The sequence below is a fragment of the Saccopteryx leptura genome, chromosome 4 (genome assembly GCF_036850995.1).
Source record: "Saccopteryx leptura isolate mSacLep1 chromosome 4, mSacLep1_pri_phased_curated, whole genome shotgun sequence".
NCBI lineage: Eukaryota > Metazoa > Chordata > Mammalia > Chiroptera > Emballonuridae > Saccopteryx > Saccopteryx leptura.
In genome coordinates, this window is record NC_089506.1 from 214,498,392 (window position 1) to 214,517,395 (window position 19,004).

Genomic DNA, 19,004 nt, shown 5'->3' on the forward strand with positions numbered 1-19,004 from the left:
ATCAGGGTTGGAGATCAGTCTCCCCACTGTCACCCTCCCCAGCCTGTAGGGGAAATGTCCCCTCCTCAGGAAACCCCCCACCACAACACTCCTGTCTCAGTGGGGATGTCTTGACTCCCACTCCCTTCCTCTCCAAGCCTCAGATGCCAGAAACACACCTGTCCCTGCCAGGCACACGGCTGGTGCTCAGCACGAACACCGTAAGCCCTCAGAGCGTAGAGTGACTGTCATCGTGGGGCTCCGGAAACACAGGTACACATCCTGTAACTCCTTCCTTCTTCAGTCAGCGTGCCCTGAGCATCAGCCAGGGCCCGGCCCCTCCGCTTCCACATCCCACAATCCTACGGAGGCCACGGTGGCCTTCCCACCTGCCCAGCCCCAGGCCGCCCAGTGTTTGCCTGCGAGCACCCCAAGGGGCAGCTCGGTGCCTCCCAGCCCAGGGAGCTGACACGCCTCAGTGCCAGGGGGAGAGGGGCCCAGGGCCAGGAACAAGGTGTGAGGGTGAGGAAGGGACTTGGAACACATGACAAAAGCCCCGTGCCTGCCTGAAAGGAGCTTGAGGGGCCGGGGCCATAAGATTGGGAAAGCGAGGACTCGAGACTGTCCCACTCACGCCAAGTCTGTAGAGGTAGCTGCGGCAGGTAAGGGCAGTGTGGGGCCTGCCCTTTTCCAGATCACCACCCCACGTGTCCTCACCGGGATGTCCAAGCCTGCTGGGAGCCCCTGGCAACCGGCAGCAACCAGAGAGAGGCAGGACAGCTCCGAGCATCGGTTTGAAGACCTGGACTCGCCCAGCCTCACCTCCCTGGCAGGCAGGGCTCTGCCCAGCACACAGACTTGGGAAGCAAGCTGAGCTCACCCAGCTCTGCCCTCTGCAGTTACATGACCTTGGCCTGTCCTTTGCCTTCTCCAAGCCCTAAACCAAGGGGCACTGGGTGCCTGGCCCCGGGGAGACATCTTCTGGGGACATCCATCATCCCTGAACCCCCAAACACCCCATCGACCACACCTCCTAGTCTTTAAACACCCTGGCCAGGCTGCAGCTGGCCTCCCTCATTCACAAAGGGACCTCAGCCCGGCCTCCCTCCCAGCTGCCAGCATCGCTGGAGGGCCCCACTCAGCCTGGGTGGGTGCTGGGACACAGCAGCTGCGACGCAGGCCAGCACCTAGTCAGGAACCCCAGGGAGCTCGGGCAAAACCTAACCCAGCCACACAGGCTACAACACACATCCCACCCACCTTCTGCTATAAATAAACCTGTGTAGGAGAAACAGCACTTGCCCCAAAACTTCCAGCACAATTATATTTTCAAACAGCAAAGTAAATCTATAAAGATAAGGGCTGTCCTTGGAGGTTCCTTCTCCTTGGATTGGAGTTTCCCTAAAGGCAAAAACAGACCACATGTATTCATGTGTGCAGGGCAGAAAACATCTACTTGGGGGTTCCAGAACAGTACAGGGCTTAAAGAAGTCCCTTTCTTGAGTTCCAACAGTCAATGGCATGGGGGGGGGGGCAGGGGACATCAGCGAGGACTGACAGGCCCCAGGGAGAGAGAAGTTGCTTTCCACAGTGTAGGTTCCCAGAGCAAAGCCCAGCACCCTATTTCTCCCTCAGAGCTTACCCTCTGCAGAAGGGGAGGCTCCAGAGGAGGAGAGTGAGTGCCCAGAAAAGACAGCTACCTACAGCTCAGGACACTCCATGGTCCCTGGAAAACCTGGCCTAATGGGCAGCTCCTACACCCCCTGCATCACACGAGGGCACCACCCCCGCTCCCAGGAATCTGAAGCCTGTGCTAAGGCCCCGTGGGCTTCCCTGAGGGAGCTGATCGCCACCTGTCTGGGACAGCTTATCTCAGTTCTGCCTGCGGCCAACACACACCCCAAGCCAGGGCCTGGCATCTGCTGGAGGTCAGCAACCATCCCCACACGGGGCAGGGGCCCTGACTAGCCCTCCGTAATAGATGTGGGGTTTCCACGGGACCTTGGCTCAACGCCCTGCCAATCAGAGGGGACGGCTCTCATTCCTGGGTGACACCTCTCACCACCTTCCTGCTCCTAAGGTCACACAGCATCCTCCTCCTCAGGTCACGAAAGAGCCCAGGGACAAACACACCGCTCACACACGGTCCTGCCAGCCCTATCCTCCACCTTCTCTGGACCTCATCTCACCTGCATAAGGCACCCCTCCATCTCCCCTCCGTGAGTAACACAAACAACCTTGTTAGACATCCTCAGGGACACAACCCAGCCCGGAAAATCCAGAACTCCCGGGTGAGGCTCGAAGACTCCCTCAGCTGCCAGGTGACAGAGCAGCCAGACCTAGGAGCTGTCAGGAGAGAGAATGTGCAGGCCCTGCTGGGCTCTCTTCCTATCTGGTCTCTGTGCTTGGAAATGAGGGCCAGCCTCTGACCCATTATGTCCCAGGGCCTTCAGGCACCCCCAACATGGGCCAACACCACACCCAGCCACACCACCTTCCCGCCAAAACAAGGTGGCCGGGCCAACTCCAGGTTGGATTCCGGAAAGAAGACTCAACTAGAGTGACCCTGCAAGGTTACGCTGGCTGCTGCTCAGAGGCCCAAGTCCCAGTACCCTAGGATGCCCACCCTGGCTGCAAGGACAAAGGCAGGCACTGAAGCTCGCTGCCATGCGCAGGGAGGACCCGCCGGCCATGGCCAAGACCCACCATCCTGGACCACGATGACCCACCATCCTGGACCACGATGACCTCCTTCACAAGCAGAAGGTGATTCTGACTCAGCCGATGTTTGGACTTGAGAAAAGAAAAACACGGGTTTCATTCTTTTTTTTTTTTTCCTTTGGTACAGATTCCTCTTTTGTATTTAATATTTATACAGTTAAACACACAAGGTAGGGAAAATATATACACGCATTGCTCATTTTGCCTTTGTCTGTCTCCTCAACTCTGACAGGAAAAGTTTATGTCCAGGGTCCGGCCTCTGTCAACCTCCTCTGAGCTGCCTCCTCCCACCCAGCAGCCTGTCCAGGACGTCCAGTCCTTCCAGGTCCAGGGGTAGGAAGGTTCAGCACCCACAGCCTGGCCACCTGGCAATCAACTCCAAGGGCGGGCTAGTGGTGAGAAGCAGAAAGGAGGCAGGGTGATAGAAAGATGACAATCCCCAAAGGCCACCTACTGGGGGGCAGCAGAGGTGCTGACTGCATCCCAGAAATGCCTCCTGGCAGGACTCAGATCTACACTGGAACCTTCTTTGAAAGTCTGTGTCGCTCTGGCCAGGAACAGCAAAGGTGATCCTTTCCTCTCCAGCCAGAGAAAGCACCGGGAGAAGGTGTGTTACAAGGCCAGCTGCCTCCCTGGCCCCCACCCCCACCCCCAGCTGCGCATGACTTAAATCGGCCCCAGCACTGAGTTCAGCCTGAAAAGGCGAGTTCACAACCAACGTCATCGCCTCTCTTTGGAAAAGGACCAGAGAACACGCACAGCTTCCCAGCCCCCACGGGTCTCCCGCAGCGCTCGAAAGCGCAAGGCACAGGTTGAAAACTTTGCTCCCCTAATTCTAGTTCCTTCTGGCCTTCCCTTCCCCAGCGAGGGTCCTGTCTCAGGGCAAACATTCTGTAAGCCCTGATAGAATTCTCCTGATCGCAACCTACACCCGGGTTGCAAGGAGTTACGACCTCTCTGCCCTGACGATCCCTTTCCCCTCCAAGCCCGCGGTAGCGTTGCCGCTACTCCTTCACTCTATACTGTCCCGAGTAGCTCTGGACCAGGCACACTCGATTTGGGTCGAGAGAGACGCGCCGCTATCTCCCAAAGCGCGGCCGGGTAACCTTTCTTGGAGGAGCGCTGCCATCGCGCCTCTGCCCTGCGCCCCTAGCACTCCCAGCCCAAGTCGGGTCCCCAGCACTCGGGCGCGCGGGGGCGCACGCGGAGTCTCGCGCCATGGACCCCCGCAACCCGGCGGCCAGAGAAGGATATGGGTTACAGACCAGCCGGAGACACCAGCTGCGCGGCCGCGTGGTCTGCCCGAGGCAGAAGAAGACAGTAGCCGCCAGCGCCGGGTACGGGACGGGCTGCTCCTCGTCGGTGCCCAGCTCCGCGCTGCGCTCAATCACTGTACTCTCGGGGGACGGCGCGCCGGGCCTGGACCCCTGATCCACCTCTCGCCCCAGCGCCCCAGGGCTCGCCGGGGACTCCCCCGCTGCCGCCGCAGGGCCGGGGGCCGGCGAGCCCAGGGGCACTCGGACCTCATCCGCCGCCAGCGCGCCCTCGGTCATGGTGGCGGCCGGCAGCACCTGCGGGGTACAGGCGGTGACCGGGCCCCAAGAACGACAGCCTCGCCCGCCTCGGACAGAGCGGAGCTGCGGGAACAGCCGCGACCGCCGGGATGTCTTTGTCTTCCCTTATTAGAGACAAATGCGCCCCCCGCCCGCCCCCTCCCTTCGGCGAGGGCTGGGCGGCCCCTCCCCCACTAGCGGAGCCGGGGCGGGTACTCAAGGGGCTCCTCGCCCGCTGTGCTCAAGTTGAAAGGGTCCCGGCACGCAGTGGGGCGCGCGTCTTCACCGTGTCTCACCTCGCTCTGGCGGCCGGCAGTGTCCACGCGGGCATCGCCCGGGCGACGCGATCACCGCGGACCCCGCACGGCGTTCGGCTCCAACTGGAGCACCGCCGCCCCCGGCCCACGCCCCCGGCCCGCCGGCTCCCGGCTGTAGCCGCGGCGCCTGATTCCACTACGGCTCCGGCTGGCCAGGCGACAGCGGCAGCCCGGGCGCGGAGGGGACCGCTGGGCGGACCGGCGCCGTGGGACGGGGGCGCGGGAGGGCGCGGGCCGGAGGCGGCGACAGCGGCGGCGAGCGAGCGAGCGATCCCGGAGCGTGTCCGCGCGCGGCGCAGGAAACTTCGGAGTGAGCCGCGGGAGGGGCGGGGCCAGCGTGGGGGCGGGGCAGGGAGGGCCAGACGGGCGCGGGCGGGGGGCGACACCGCCACCCCCGGGTAGGGTCGAGGGGCGCGGGGAGGGGCCGCTCCCGCCCTGAGGAGCACGCCGGAGGGATCCTTCTCCCACCGCGGAGGACGCCCCGCCCCTCCAAGGTCCGGGAAATTGGGGCTGGACCCAGCCAGCCCCCTCAGCGCGCCCCCCTCCCTCTCCCGGATGAGCGGGGCGCCAGGGGGCGCTCGCGGAGTGGCTTAGGGGGGGGGGCGGGGGAGCGGCGCCAACGTTCTCCCCGCCCCCAACTGCGGGGGCGGCCCAAGCTGCGGAGGCAGGCCCTCCCCTCCCCCTCTAGCCCAGGCGAGTCGCCCCTGCCCCCAACGAGACGCGGCCTGGGGTCTGCAGGGGGCGGGCCCGGATGGGCATGGGCGGCGCGCTTCGGCGGTGACCGTGAGCTGTGTGCCCCTCCCCCTCCGCGTGTGTGTCCCGCGTGTGACCGACTGTGCGTGTGTGATGTGTTGCTGTGTCTGTGGGTGGGGTCCTGGGTGCTCCTGCATCCGCACCTCCCCCAGCGTACACACACGCGCACAGCGGATGTGTGAACTTATCCAGTGCCCAGCTCCTCATGAGTGGATACCTGTGGGACCCTGTTGAAAAGACCAGCCCTTCTTGCAGCTCGGATCATAGAAGCTCCTGTGCTCCACGGATCCTTCCATTGAGCAGTCTTCTTGGGGCCCACTTCCCTCGTGGGGGCAGCTTTGCACCTCAGGCCCTGGACCAGACCAAGAACTCACAAAGGGGCCACCCACCCCGAGACTCCCAACCCCCTTCAGACACCAGGGACAGTAAGGTACGTCCCAATGACAAGGTCGTTGCCCCTTGAGGTGTCAGCAGAGGGGAGCTTGGGTCGGCCTCCTGACTCCACTCCAGCGCCCCCAGTGGGCTCCTCGTCCCCTGAGGTTCCGACCAGCTTTCCACTTCCCCAGGACTTCACAGTGGAACTGCGGCAGGGTGCATGACTTCCCCACACCCCAGCCAGCCCAGGGGGTCCTGTCCCGCACTTCTTAGCCCACCCTCAGGTTGGAGGAGGGACCCCATTGCCTCTAGACAAAGAGATGGGTGGCTGCTCATCACATGCTGGCTCCAGGGGCCTCTGTCTTCACCAGCTGCTGGGATGGCCGTGGGGTAAGGTGTCACCTGGAGACCCCCAACCTGAGAGGCTCTGGCCAGGTCACTGCCAGCTTGGGCTTCCCCACCTTCAGGTGGCCTTGCAGAGAGCAAAGCCAGAATGTGGTGGATCTGCTTCCAGGAGGCAGGGAAGGCCCCAGAAGGCAGCTGTGCCCTGCTCTTTGCCCCCTGGGCCCTAGGAAGAGCACACTGGCTCCTGGGGTGAGGAAGGTAGGAGAGCTAGCTGCAAGGCCATGTGGCAGCTTGGGTGCAGATTCCAGGCGGTGCCCTGCAGAGGCCACTCACTGCTCAGCGGCACCTCCACTTGTGTATGTGAACTTTTCAAGAAAAGGAAAACATTTACTCTACTTTAATACTACTAAGTAGTGGAGGGCCACGGCTGGTAATTAAGGTCCTCAAAGAGCAATTAGGGTCTTTGCCGCCAAGAGGAGCGACCTGGGTGAGCCCAATGCCTGGTAAGCAGCCCTGCAAGCAATCTTGCAAGAGTGGGACAACACTTAAAAACATAAAAGCTGGCCCTGGCCGGTTGGCTCAGCGGTAGAGCGTCGGCTTGGTGTGCGGGGGACCCGGGTTCGATTCCCGGCCAGGGCACATAGGAGAAGCACCCATTTGCTTCTCCACCCCCCCCTCCTTCCTCTTTGTCTCTCTCTTTCCCTCCCGCAGCCAAGGTTCCATTGGAGCAAAGATGGCCCGGGCGCTGGGGATGGCTCCTTGGCCTCTGCCCCAGGCGCTAGAGTGGCTCTGGTAGCGGCAGAGCGATAGCATCGCCTCCTGGTGGGCAGAGCATCGCCCCTGGTGGGCGTGCCGGGTGGATCCCGGTCGGGCGCATGCGGGAGTCTATCTGACTGTCTCTCTCCGTTTCCAGCTCAGAAAAATACAAACAAAACAAAACAAAACAAAAAAAATCATAAAAGCTGCAGCAGGATCCTGAGCAGGGGTCACCTGGGTCCTCTGATCCTTTTCACACTGCCTGCCTCATTAAAGTTAAGTCTCAAAATTGGTTAGTGATTAGCTGGACAAAAATTACTGGAAGGGGGACAGTATGCCAGGCCCTGGGTGAACTGGGTTACAGCAGTGGTGACGGGTGCAGGCCCTGTCCTTGTTTCCTACAGCTTCCTTCCAGCAGGGTGGCAGTCACAAGTCCTTGAATAAAGAAAGAAAACATTCACATGCTGGGTTAAGTGTCACAGAGAACCAAGTTAGACAGCACAGGGGACCTCGTTGGGGACAAGAAGAGGAGCAGCCCATGCAAAGGCTCTGTGGCAGGTAGGAGAGCTGAGCAGTGGGAAGAACCAGACAGAGCCTGAGGTCCCTGAGGTGGGTGGGGTGGAGAGGAACTTTCCCATAGAGCCCTGGGGCACAGGGAGGAAGCTGCATGTTATTCTAAATGTGACAGACTGTCACCCTCTTCTGTCATACGCTGTCCTCCAGATGTCCCTCCAAAGACATGGCCGAGGATTTTTTTAATAGACATTATTTTTTAAAGACAGCATCTATAACCTGACAAAGTCTGTAGCCTTCAGGCACCCAGTGGCCCATTTACAGACCGTGCGGCCCTGCAGTCACCTGGAAGGGCATTCTCCACCTCAAGGTCTTGGAAGGAGGCCTCCTCCCACCATTTCCGCTTCACTTGACCGAGCTGAGAACCGCCAGAATTGTCCTCGCAGGGCTCTGCATCCTCTGGACAGATGCTCCGGTGTGGCCGACCCCCACGCGCAGCGGGCTCTGACGTGCTGCGCTGGGGCCTCCATTGGACTCGCTTTAGTGCAGCTGCGGCCGAGCTCATGCAGCTAGAGGGGGGACCGCCCAGAAGTGGAGGATGGCCTCACCCTTGAGAAGGGAAATGAAAAGCAGATCATAAAGTGATATGAGATGAGAAAACGGCATAAAAACAACAAAACTGTGAGACATTTGTATCGCTAGAAAGGAATGTTAGAGAGATGAAGCATAGGGCAATTTGGAAATTGGCATTAAAATTGTTTAATTAAACTGTACAGAGTGTTCAGATGTATTTTTTTTAAATTCTCCAATCCTCCAGAAAATTTGGTTCTGTTTTTATTTCCTCTTTTTAAATTTTTTTTGGCAAGGCTTTTTTTTTTTTTTTGACAAAGATCTGGTGATGGTGGTGGTGGGACAAATGTCCCATTAGCTCAGCCAGTGGGAAGTGGAAATAAGACATATACCTCCCCCAGGAGGACTCAGACCCTTAGGGCATGTGGCTGTGGTCACGGGGTTCAGGCCACGTAAGAGGGGACACTTCACTTCACCTCGGCAGGCGGGGTGATGGGGCAGTGGGCAGCCTGGTCACCTCTGCCAGGGCCTGTGGACACTAGCCCAAGCTCAGGACCCTAGAGGGCCCCTCTATCACCTGCCCTCAGCCAGCCACACTGCTCTGTGTCTAGGCACCCCTTTCACCCTCTGGCTGGGAAAGTGGGCCTTCAACTCCGTGTCGGCCCCTTCTCCTGCCCGTTTACACAGCCTCTTCCTTCTCCAGCTGTCCCCCTCCCCTTCACACACCCACACCCTTTTCCTTCCTAAAGCCCCTACTGGTTCTGGGCACTGGGTCAGGCCTCCTTGGGCCTGTGAGGACCCATTTCCAAGGACTGTCTCCAGTCCATCCTTCCCACTGAATAGGCCCACCTGCCAAGCAGCTCCCCCAGGCCACCAGCATGGGCCATGCAGTGCCACCACAGGAGCGCTCCCACCAGGCCCATGTTTAGCCAACTCCCTCGTGCCAACAGTGTCCAACCCAACACACCTCCACCCGGTTCTCTCCCCTTGCCACTCCCCTCACTGTCTGCTGGCCCCGTCTGTTTTCAGTCCAGACTGGCTTCCCTAGGGCAGCCACAGTCATATTTCATGTGCCTGTGATGCTTGGCGCATGCCTGGCCCAGGTGGGTGGACAGGAAATGCTTAGCAGATGTGAAAGTGGTTAGAGCAGTGACCTGAACCAAGGCTAGAAAGGTGAGACATGGGTCCCCCAGCACGTGTATGTGTTGGGCTACAATCCTAACAGTGTTGCCATGCAGTGCCCTGGGGCAGGAGTGGAGACTGACCCGGAATATCCCCAGTGACACTGAGCAGACCTGGACCCTCACAGCCCTCGGGAGCTCACGTCTTAGAGGAGGGGGCCTGGGTCTGGGGCAGGTGCCTGATGCATCTTGGTCTCGCACAGGCTCCTCCGAGACCGCCTCACACCCATTGGACAGGTGGACTGTCACCAAGGAGTCAGCCCAGCATCCTGCTGCCTGGAAAGCGGCCCCGGTTGGAGGCGCACCTGGGCCAGGCTCCGCATTGAGTGGCCTTCAGGGCAGGTAGTGGGGCCATGCACCAACACAGGCCTGGACCCCTGCCCACCCAGATGTTTCCAGTGACAGGTGCTCCATTCTTAGTCCCACGCCTGTCCAGCATCACCCCAGCTCAAAGGCCACCCAAGATTTTGCTCAGCCCAGACAGTCATGCTGGACAGTGGTGCTCCTTGCTGATGTTCTTTCCCCTGGCCCCAGGACAAAGCAATAGCTGACAGAGGGGCTTTCCTCAAGTCTTAGTTTTTTAATTTATTTTTTTAGTGAGACAGAGAGAGGAACAGATAGGGACAAACAGACAAGAAGGGAGAGAGATGAGAAGCATCAATTCATTGTGGCTCCTTAGTTCTTCATTGATTACTTTCTCATATGTGCCTTGACTGGAGGGCTCCAGCAGAGCGAGTGACCCCTTGCTCAAGCCAGTGACCTTTGGGCTCAAGCCAGCGACCATGTCTATGATCCCATGCTCAAGCTGGTGACCCCATGCTCAAGCTGGTGAGCCCATGCTCAAGCCAGTGACCTTGGGGTTTCGAACCAGGGTCCTCAGCATCCCAGGCCGATGCTCTATCCACTGCACCACCACCTGGTCAGGCCTAAAATCTTATTTTAAACTCACAGCACCCCTCGACACCAGTATCTAGAACAGGGGTCCCCAAACTACAGCCCGCGGGCCACATGCGGCCCCCTGAGGCCATTCATCCGGCCCCTGCTGCACTTCCGGAAGGGGCACCTCTTTCATTGGTGGTCAGTGAGAGGAGCATATTGACCATCTCATTAGCCAAAAGCAGGCCCATAGTTCCCATTGAAATACTGGTCAGTTTGTTGATTTAAATTTACTTGTTCTTTATTTTAAATATTGTATTTGTTACTGTTTTGTTTTTTTACTTTAAAATAAGATATGTGCAATGTGTATAGGGATTTTTTATAGTTTTTTTTATAGTCTGGCCCTCCAACGGTCTGAGGGACAGTGAACTGGCCCCCTGTGTAAAAAGTTTGGGGACCCCTGATCTAGAAGATGGCAGTTGTTATAATGCATGGTGATTTTTTTAGATTTTAGTGTCCTTATCCTTCTTTCATGCTATTCTTGTCTATGGCCTATACCAGTGGTAGTCAACCTGGTCCCTAATGCCCACTAGTGGGTGTTCTAGCTTTCATGGTGGGCGGTAGCGGAGCAACCAAAGTATAAATAAAAAGATAGATTTAACTATAGTAAGTTGTTTTATAAAGATTTATTCTGCCAAACTTAGCGAAAATCCAACATAAAGTACTTGGTAAGTAATTATTATTATATGCTTTAACTTGCTGTAACTCTGCTTTATAAATTTTATAAAGTAAAGCTGCTTCCCTACTTTATACATCACCATTACTGTGGAACTGGTGGGCGGTTAGAAAATTTTACTACTAACAGAGATACAAAAGTGGGCGGTAGGTATAAAAAGGTTGACTACCCCTGGACTAGACAAACCACTCCCCTGCTCCCACCCAATATTAGATGATTAACCCTACAGTAGTACTGTGTGAAAAATCATTCATTTTATTGCGGCTGAGTTAAAAATACCATTTTCTGGTGGCATTTAGACATCTCCACCTGTTTCTCACCTTCACTGTCATTTGATGGACTGGGCTCTGGGAGGGTGCAATGACCTGGCCTGGGTCTGACAGGCTCCTTCCCTTCCCGGGTCACATTGTAGCGGGGCACTCCCGCCGATGCGGGTCTAGGGACGCACATCTGAGCCGCCTGAGGGATTAGGACCTATTGAAGAAGGCGGCAGCGGGGGCTTTGGGCGCACGTGGTCAGTGGTCAGCGGTCAGCCCTGACCCTGTCCCTGGGCTGTGTGTGTGGGCCAGGGAGGGAGTTGTGAGGGGACGTGTCAGCTCAGGCCACTGGTGTCATGTTTTACTGAGAAAAGGGTTGCACGGGAAGAGGACCCAGAGTGTTCTTCAATTTCCGCTCTGTGCCTGGCTCCTCTAGAGATTGCCAAGAGGCCGGGATGGAGACAGGGCCTGGGGTGTGTGGCCCGTGTCACCAGAGGCCACAGGGAGAGAGAGGCTTAGGGTCTTTCCTGGGCTCTGCCACCTCATAGACTGAGTTCAGACCCCAGCTTCACCACTTCCTGACTCTGAGAGCTGAGCCTTCAATTTCCTCCTCTGGAAAAGAAAACTTAACATTGGATGAAAAGTGACACGGAACTGGCCGTTCCTCTCCAATGGTTCGGCACAGAGTCACCATACCAGCAGTTCCACCCCTTAGGTATGTGCCCGAGAGGTGGAAACCAGCGCCCATACAGAAACTAGTACGCAGAGGTTCGCAGAAGCATGATTCACAGCAACCTGAAGGTGGCAGCAAGCCATGTGTCCAACATGCAGACAAACTGCCTGTGCTATGTCCGCGCAGTGGAATAGTATGCAGCCCTGGAAAGGAGGGAGCACTGACACCTACAACGTGGAAGAACCTTGAAACCACGGCGCTCTGTGAAAGAAGCCAGACACAGAAGGTCACATACTGTATGATTCCAGAAAGATCAAATGTCCAGGAGAGGCAAATCCACAGAGACAGAACATGGGTAAATTGTCATGGGGGAGATGAAGGGATGCAGATGGAGTATCCTTTTGGGGCGATGACAATGCTCTAAAATTGAGGTGATGACACAAAGCAATGGATATTGGGAAAAGCATCTCCGCATTCTCACTGCTAAATTGTGTGGTGTGTGAATCAGATCTCAATTAAGCTGTGAATGTGACGGTGGTGGGCCCGAGACCCCTGCCGGAGCTGGGCAGGCCTCGGGGTGCTGCTGCCGCCTAGGAGGGGGAGGGCCCAGGGGAAACAGGCTGTGGCCTCTGGGGTGCTCACCCCACCCTGGGGGCCTCAGGGACTCTAGAGCCCTGGGAACCCACCTCGCAACAACATCTTGTCTGGGCCGAGGCCTCATGGTCGGCCGGACAGGGACTGGACGTGTGGGGAGGGCAGCCCGCTGGGTGGTTTGGACAGGACCTCCTCTGAGTGAGGAGCTACGTCTCAGCTTTTGAATCTGCAGTGCAGCCCCTCCTGCCTGAGCCACCAAATGTCATACTCCAGGGTGACACGGGCTGGCCTGGGTAAGGAAATGGGGTGTGTGAGCCCCGGCCGGGCACTTCCAGAAGACTCGAAGGGGGCTGTAGGGGAGCAGGTGGCTGGAGGCGGACGTCCAGTATACCTTCTCTCCCCACGGGCTCACTCACACGTCCTTAGCCGGAGAGGCCCGGGAAGGTCAGCCCCACAGATCCCAGCCTCCTCCCCACTGTGAAGGGTCAGGCTCTCCCAGAGTCCAGCACAGGCAGGTCACGCCCAGCGGGGTGTGAGGACCTTGAATACAGTCTGCATGTCAGCCTCCCTCCCCAAATCTTCACCCCTTCCACCCCCACATGCAGGGCAGGGAGGGTGGGAGTGTGATCCAACCCTGGGTTGCTCACGGAGGTGCCACCGGCTGCCTGGTGATGTCTCCTGGTGACATCTGAAGGATGAGCCACCAGTCTGGACGAGCTGTTCTTCAGGGAACAGCTCATGCAAAGGCTCTGTGGGATCCAGGACTTGCCCTGAGTGGGAGGGACCTATTGAACAAGGCGGAAGTGGGCGCATGTGGTCAGCGGTCAGCTGCAGAGACTGTGGCAACAGAGCTGGGGGGGCAAGGCCATCTGATTCCTGTCTCTTTTTATGCATTCATACCTGGAGTACATTCTGTGTCCTTACAGTTAAGTGGGTTAAATTGTCAACAGCCACAGATTTAAATAGCACCTCCCAAAGAAGGCCTCCCCCAGCTGTGACGAAGGTCGGGAACCTCCCTTAGGGGACTGGGGAGACAGATGTGGCACCGAGTACCAGGGCGGGCAGAGACCAAGGCTCCGATGGCATTTTCATGATTTATTGTAAATTGTTCCTTCTTTGTTTAATGTTCCATTCATTCCACTTAATACTGGCTTCCCCAGCGTCTGCTGGCCAAGGCGTCAAGGCAGCTCACATTTGCAGAGGAGGGCAGCTGTGCCCAACAGGGGGGGGCCCCACCTGAACTCCAGGGCCACCAGCCTACCCAGAACTGTGGGGTCCATGCCTTGGCTTACCCAGTGTGCCTGCGTCCCTGCCCTGCTTGGGGACCGTTGCCTTCGCTGGAAGGATTTCAGGTGCCGGCTCCCGATCCTAAGCCCAGACCCAGTGTCCGGCCCCGTGTTTTCCCAAGAGCTCTGAAGGAAACACAGTGTGGCACCTGGGCCCGAGGCAGCCTGTGGGAGAGCTCCCGGTGAGCCTGAAAGCGTATGGAGCTGAGGAAACACAGCAGGATTTGTCTGTCCCCTTCACGCCTGCCGAAAAGTGGGGGCAGGAGAGGCACCACCCCACGGGCCAGGCTTCTGGCCCCCAGGAACGGCCTGACCTCTCACCCTGCCAAAGCCAACAATGGTCCCTGTGGGTCTGGGGGCTCCCCAGGGCCAAACAAGGCACACGAATCTCCCATTTCCCAAGAACCAACTTGTTCCCAAAAACTGCACCCTTGAAACAGAAGTGAGTCTATGAGTGGGCCGGCGATCAGAAGGGTTCCAGCTTAAAGTGGCAACTTCCAGAACCTTCCAGCTTCCAGAATATCTAAGCCAGCGCCAACTCCTGCTAATTCCTGGACAAAGTCTACAGCTTTCTTGACTTGCCACTCGTCCAGGGACTCTGCTTGGTGGGACTAGTCAGAGGCCTTGGGGATGGGATAGAGACAGAGTCCCAGCCAGGGAGGGCCTCTTGGCAGGCTGGCCATGTCCTGGAGGCTGGGGGAGGACCCCCGGGTGTGGGGTGGCTAAAATCCTCAAGGCACAAGGATGAGCAAAGACCACCCGAGGCAGTTTTATCTGAGTGGCCCCTGGGCTCAGGGGCAGGCCCTCCTGACTTTGCCCAGGTCTGTCCGTTGTAGAGCCAGCCCCTTTCTTGCTGCTGGGCTCCTGGGTGCCCACACTCTGGAGCCTGGGTCCCAGCGTTCCCTGGGAAGCACCTGCTTCTCAGTCAGTGGGAAAGAGCGGCACCCAGGAAGGAGGGGCCTGTCCATGGAGGAGCGAGGGGCATTCTCAGACGTCAGTCACTGGGGTTGCTCCCTTTGCCCCTTTTAGACACGAACCACCCCCCCCCCCCAGCTGTGTCTCAGAATCTGCCTGCAGCTGTGCCAGCCTCTGAGGGTAACCCCAAAAGACCCCCACCCTGCTCACAGCCTGCCCAGCCATTCTGAGTGTCTCACCCACTGGGTCTGGGGCCAGCTGCAATGTCCATTCCCAGTGGAAACTGGCACTCTGGGCACTGCCCCACCCCCCGGTGAAGCCAGTGCCGATGGTCAGTCATTAACACTTTAGTATGGTTAGTGTGTCAGTGTTGAAGCCATGCCTTGAGGCTGGGCATGAGGAAGAGGTCCTGGAGAGGCTGCCCCGGTTGAGGGCACAGGGTGAGGAGGGGGCTCTCAAGTGTGAGGTCAGCCCCAAACCCAGGGCCAAACACGTATGTCTCCCATCAGTATGTACCCAGGATCTTCGGTGAGGGACTGAGGGGGGGCTGGGGGGGCATATCTCCAGGTCCCTGGCTGGGGTGGGTGAGGAGGCTGAAGGGCTGGAGCAGAAGGGGCATGTTGAGTGGAGGGAGGAGCCTCAGAGGTTCACAGCACCTGAGAATCAATCATACGCATTGACAGGTTCCGCCTGAGGTTGGCTTCCTCCCACAGGCGACTCTGAGAGAGGGGTTTGCTCCTGGGCGGCTGGAGTTCCCGTGGGCAGCAGGGGCTCCAGCCTGCTGGGGACCCCCCAGGACTGTGTGGATCTTACTACAGAGTCATCCATGGAGGGGTGGGGAAAGGTGGCATTGCCCACCTGCTCCTGTCATCCCTGGGTGTGTCTCTGGGGGTTCCTAGCCTCCTCCCTAAAGAGCTGGAGTCTGTTTTTGCTCAGCCCAAGCCTCCCTGGGTTATCCTTCCCACTTCCTGTGCACCTACTGTGCTTCCGGTGAGACTCGGCCTTTGCGCTGGGTACAGCTGAGCCCAGACACATCACCGCAACGCTGTTGCCTCTGCACTACATCCCCTCCGCACCTTGGGCTTCGGGGCCAGGTGGTGGGTCCCTGCCCCCCATAGGTTCCCACTGGGAGCTCCCTAAGCCCGGGGCAAGGGAGGGGGAAGTGCTGCTGTAGGCATCAGGACTCCCCCCGCCTCATCCTTGGGCCTTGGCAGAGAGCAACACATCTGAGCCATGGCTCCAAGCTGGCCCTGTCCATCATGACAAAGCTTCCCCTTCTCTCACCCCCCTGGCTTCAGACAGCAAGGAGAGACCTGAGACCTTTTTTCTTCCCATTTTTTATTAGTATCTCATTTAACTCTTGGCAGACAAGGTGAAGGTGAAAGAAAATGGCATCTTTTTGCTGCTATAACAAGTCTGTTTTTGCCTGACCAAGCGGTGGCACAATGGGTAGAGCTTTGGATTAGGATGCAAAGGACCCAGGTTCAAGCTCCGAGGTCGCCGACTTGAGCACAGGCTCATATGACTTGAGAGTGGGGTCACTGGCTTGTGCATGGGATCACAGACATGACCCATGGTCACTGGCTTGAGCCCAAAGGTCACTGGCTTGAAGCCCAAGGTCGCTGGCTTGAGCAAGGGGTCACTTGCTCTGCTGAAGCCCCCTGGTCAAGGCATATATGAGAAAGCAATCAATGAGCAGCTAAGGTGCCATAATGAAGAATTGATGCTTCTCATCTCTCTCCCTTCCTGACAGTCTCTATCTGTCCCCCCGCCCCCCATCTCTATCTCTCTCACTAAAAAAAAAAAAAAGAAAGAAAAAAGAAACAAGTGTGTCTGGCAGCAGCTATGATAAGGCACATCTGTCACTGAGTTGGCACGGCCCCTGACTGAGGGGGCCTGCCACTGCTGGGGGTACATGCACACGGCGCTTATCTCGTCCACATCCCTGCCTGCCACCAAGCTGCCTGCAGGTGTGCAGGTTGTCCTTGCTAAATCACTCAAACCCGACCACCACAAAGGCACCAGCCTGCAGCCCCTGGGGGACTGAGGAGTTTCATCCCCACCTGGCGGGTAGGACCCATGACGCAGGGGCAGAGTGTCAGGAAGCCTCCCCTGCCCCCAAGGAGCCTTCCCCTGAAACCCCACCATCAGCACATTCCTTTGTGGTGCCCTCCTTGGGCTCTTCTTTTCAAAGGCCACTACGTATTGAGCTGTAGTAACCACTGACATTTTAGTATGAATTAATTTCTCAAGTTCTTTCTGCTTTTGCCAAGAGCAGAGAGCAGGAAGTTTAGGTGATGATAGTGGGGAAGGACAGCAAGGGCTGCTGGGAAAAGTAGAGAGAGTGGGGTGCTCTAGGCTTGAGTCTGCAGACCTCAGTTGCCCCAGCCTCAAGGAAGACCTTTCTCTTGCTTAGCTTGGAGGCAAGGTCTGTTTCAGGGACACAGATTAGAACTGGTTGACCCGGGCAGGATCGGGCCTCCTAGGAATGCTTTTAGGGGATGAGGACTGGGGGACATGGAGGATGAGACAAACCATGCAGAAGGTCCGGCGGAAGTCAGGAACAAAGCGCTCCTGGAAGAGGAGGCTCTGGGCCGAGAACAGCCCGCTGCTCAGGCCTTGGACAGGAGAGGGCTCCTGCATAGCTGGGCTCCTGGAGGAAGGCTACGTTTAGGAGTGCGCTTTGGATCTGTCCTGGGAGCTCAGCCCCTCAGGGTTCTTTTTTTTGGTTCTCTCTTTGGTTTTTTTTTTTTTTTCAAGTGAGAGGAGGGGAGATGGAAAGATGGACACGCACATGCACCCTGACCAGGATCCATCCAGCAAGCCCCCTCCGGGGCAATGCTCTGCCCATCTGGGGCCAATGCTCGTGACTGAGCTATTTTTAACACCTGAGGTGGAGGCTCAGTGGAACCATCCTCAGTGCCCGGGGCTGACATGCTTGAATCAATCAAGCCATGGCTGCAGGAAGGGAAGAGAGAGAAAGAGAGAGAATGGGGAGGGTGACAGGGGAAGAAGCAGATGGTCACTTCTCTTGTGTGACCTGACTGAGAATTGAACCTGGGATGTCAATACGTTTGGTCGACGCTCTATCACTGAGCCAACCGGCCAGGGCCTCTCTTTGGTTCTTAAGAACTCATGTAAGGCCTCTCTCTCCACAAGATGAACCCTTGGGGACCAGGCAGTGCCTGTAGGTCCCCTGGACACAGGAGGTCCCCAGGCCAGTCCAGGAGGGTCAGTGTGAAAGCCAGGGAGGCAATGACAGCACAGCCTCTCCTGGTGCCCCCTGCCCCCACAACTGACAGGAATGTTGACAGGCTCCTGCCCTCTTGCCTGGCCGGAAAGCAGCTGCAGGAGACACAGGGATTTCTGTCCCACAGATGCCGACACTGTAATTTCCCTGGATTTATGGCCTTTTCTGTGGCTTTATTACTGCGATAAGGACGGAGCCCATCACTGTCAGGCTGCGCTCAGGATGAGCAGACTGCCTGACAGATAAATACCAATGCCATTTATTCCTGCGACAGCAGCAGGAGGGTCCCCGGACGCCCCGGTCAGCGGCCAGGGCTGCTGGCGACCCCAATTAAGCGGTCTCTCACTGGGAACAGATGCCCCACCAGGGACACAATAGCAGGAACTTCCTCACTATGAGCCAGGCCTCTGCGAAAACCCCACACAGCCGTCGGGCTTGGTGGCAAAGGACTGGAAGCGTTTCCCCCTAAGATCAGGAACGGGACGGGGCCGCTGCTCTCGCCACGGCTCTTCAGTACCGCCCCGGAGGTCTAGCCTGTTTACCGAGGCCCAAACTGGAAACTACCCCGACGCCTTCCACCCGTGAGTGGACAACCCGTGGACACCCACGCCAAGGAGAACAAAGTCGGAGGACAAAGGAGTGAGGGAGCTCTGGAGGCAGAAACTCAGATGGAGCTCAGAGCTACGCTGCATCAAAGGAGCCGGTACAAAGAGTGTATGCTGTGTGCTTCCACTTAGGTACGGTCCTATTATTGCAAATCAGCCTCCAGTGGCCCAGGGTAGATCAGTGGTTCCCTGGTGGGGAAGAGGAGGAGGGAGGGATGGCACAGGGTAGATCAGTGGTTCCCTGGGGGGAAGAGGAGGAGGGAGGGATGACACAGGGTAGATCAGTGGTTCCCTGGGGGGAAGAGGAGGAGGGAGGGATGACACAGGGTAGATCAGTGGTTCCCTGGGGGGAAGAGGAGGAGGGAGGGATGACACAGGGTAGATCAGTGGTTCCCTGGGGGGAAGAGGAGGAAGGAGGGATGACACAGGGTAGATCAGTGGTTCCCTGGGGGGGAAGAGGAGGAGGGAGGGATGACACAGGGTAGATCAGTGGTTCCCTGGGGGGAAGAGGAGGAGGGAGGGATGACACAGGGTAGATCAGTGGTTCCCTGGGGGGAAGAGGAGGAGGGAGGGATGACACAGGGTATATCAGTGGTTCCCTGGGGGGAAGAGGAGGAGGGAGGGATGGCACAGGGTAGATCAGTGGTTCCCTGGGGGGAAGAGGAGGGAGGGAGGGATGACACAGGGTAGATCAGTGGTTCCCTGGTGGGGAAGAGGAGGAGGGAGGGATGACACAGGGTAGATCAGTG

The 19,004-nt window shown here is 57.9% G+C and overlaps 3 protein-coding genes across 5 annotated transcripts in view; 1 reads left to right on the forward strand and 2 right to left on the reverse strand.

Annotated features, from left to right (window-relative positions):
- The window catches only part of CACNA1H (calcium voltage-gated channel subunit alpha1 H), a 66,446-nt gene extending 61,765 nt beyond the window's left edge, over positions 1–4,681 (reverse strand). For 2 of the 3 annotated variants that reach the window (XM_066383004.1, XM_066383003.1), the window contains exon 1: positions 3,955–4,277. In XM_066383004.1, coding sequence (XP_066239101.1) covers positions 3,955–4,253 — 299 coding nt within the window. In that variant the 5' untranslated portion in view covers positions 4,254–4,277. Of the gene's footprint in view, positions 1–3,954; positions 4,338–4,549 lie in introns of those variants that run through there. The other variant, XM_066383002.1, reaches the window with a different exon arrangement.
- Positions 1–19,004, reverse strand: part of LOC136403804 (tryptase beta-2-like) — a 285,803-nt gene that overhangs the window by 74,747 nt on the left and 192,052 nt on the right. The window lies entirely within an intron of this gene.
- LOC136403807 (nematocyst expressed protein 3-like) lies at positions 4,364–6,545 on the forward strand. Its single transcript, XM_066383012.1, has 2 exons — positions 4,364–4,880; positions 5,579–6,545. Exons 1-2 carry the CDS (start codon positions 4,364–4,366, stop codon positions 5,620–5,622), a joined length of 561 nt encoding a protein of 186 aa, XP_066239109.1. The 3' UTR covers positions 5,623–6,545.

What these genes read in the sequence shown, in the direction of transcription:
- LOC136403807 (XM_066383012.1), top strand. Translation starts at nt 4,364, where the DNA reads ATGTCTTTGTCTTCCCTTATTAGAGACAAATGCGCCCCCCGCCCGCCC. An exon ending in GCGGCGCAGGAAACTTCGGA is followed by an intron (nt 4,881 to 5,578) that starts GTGAGCCGCGGG and finishes CCCTTCTTGCAG; the next exon opens with CTCGGATCATAGAAGCTCCT.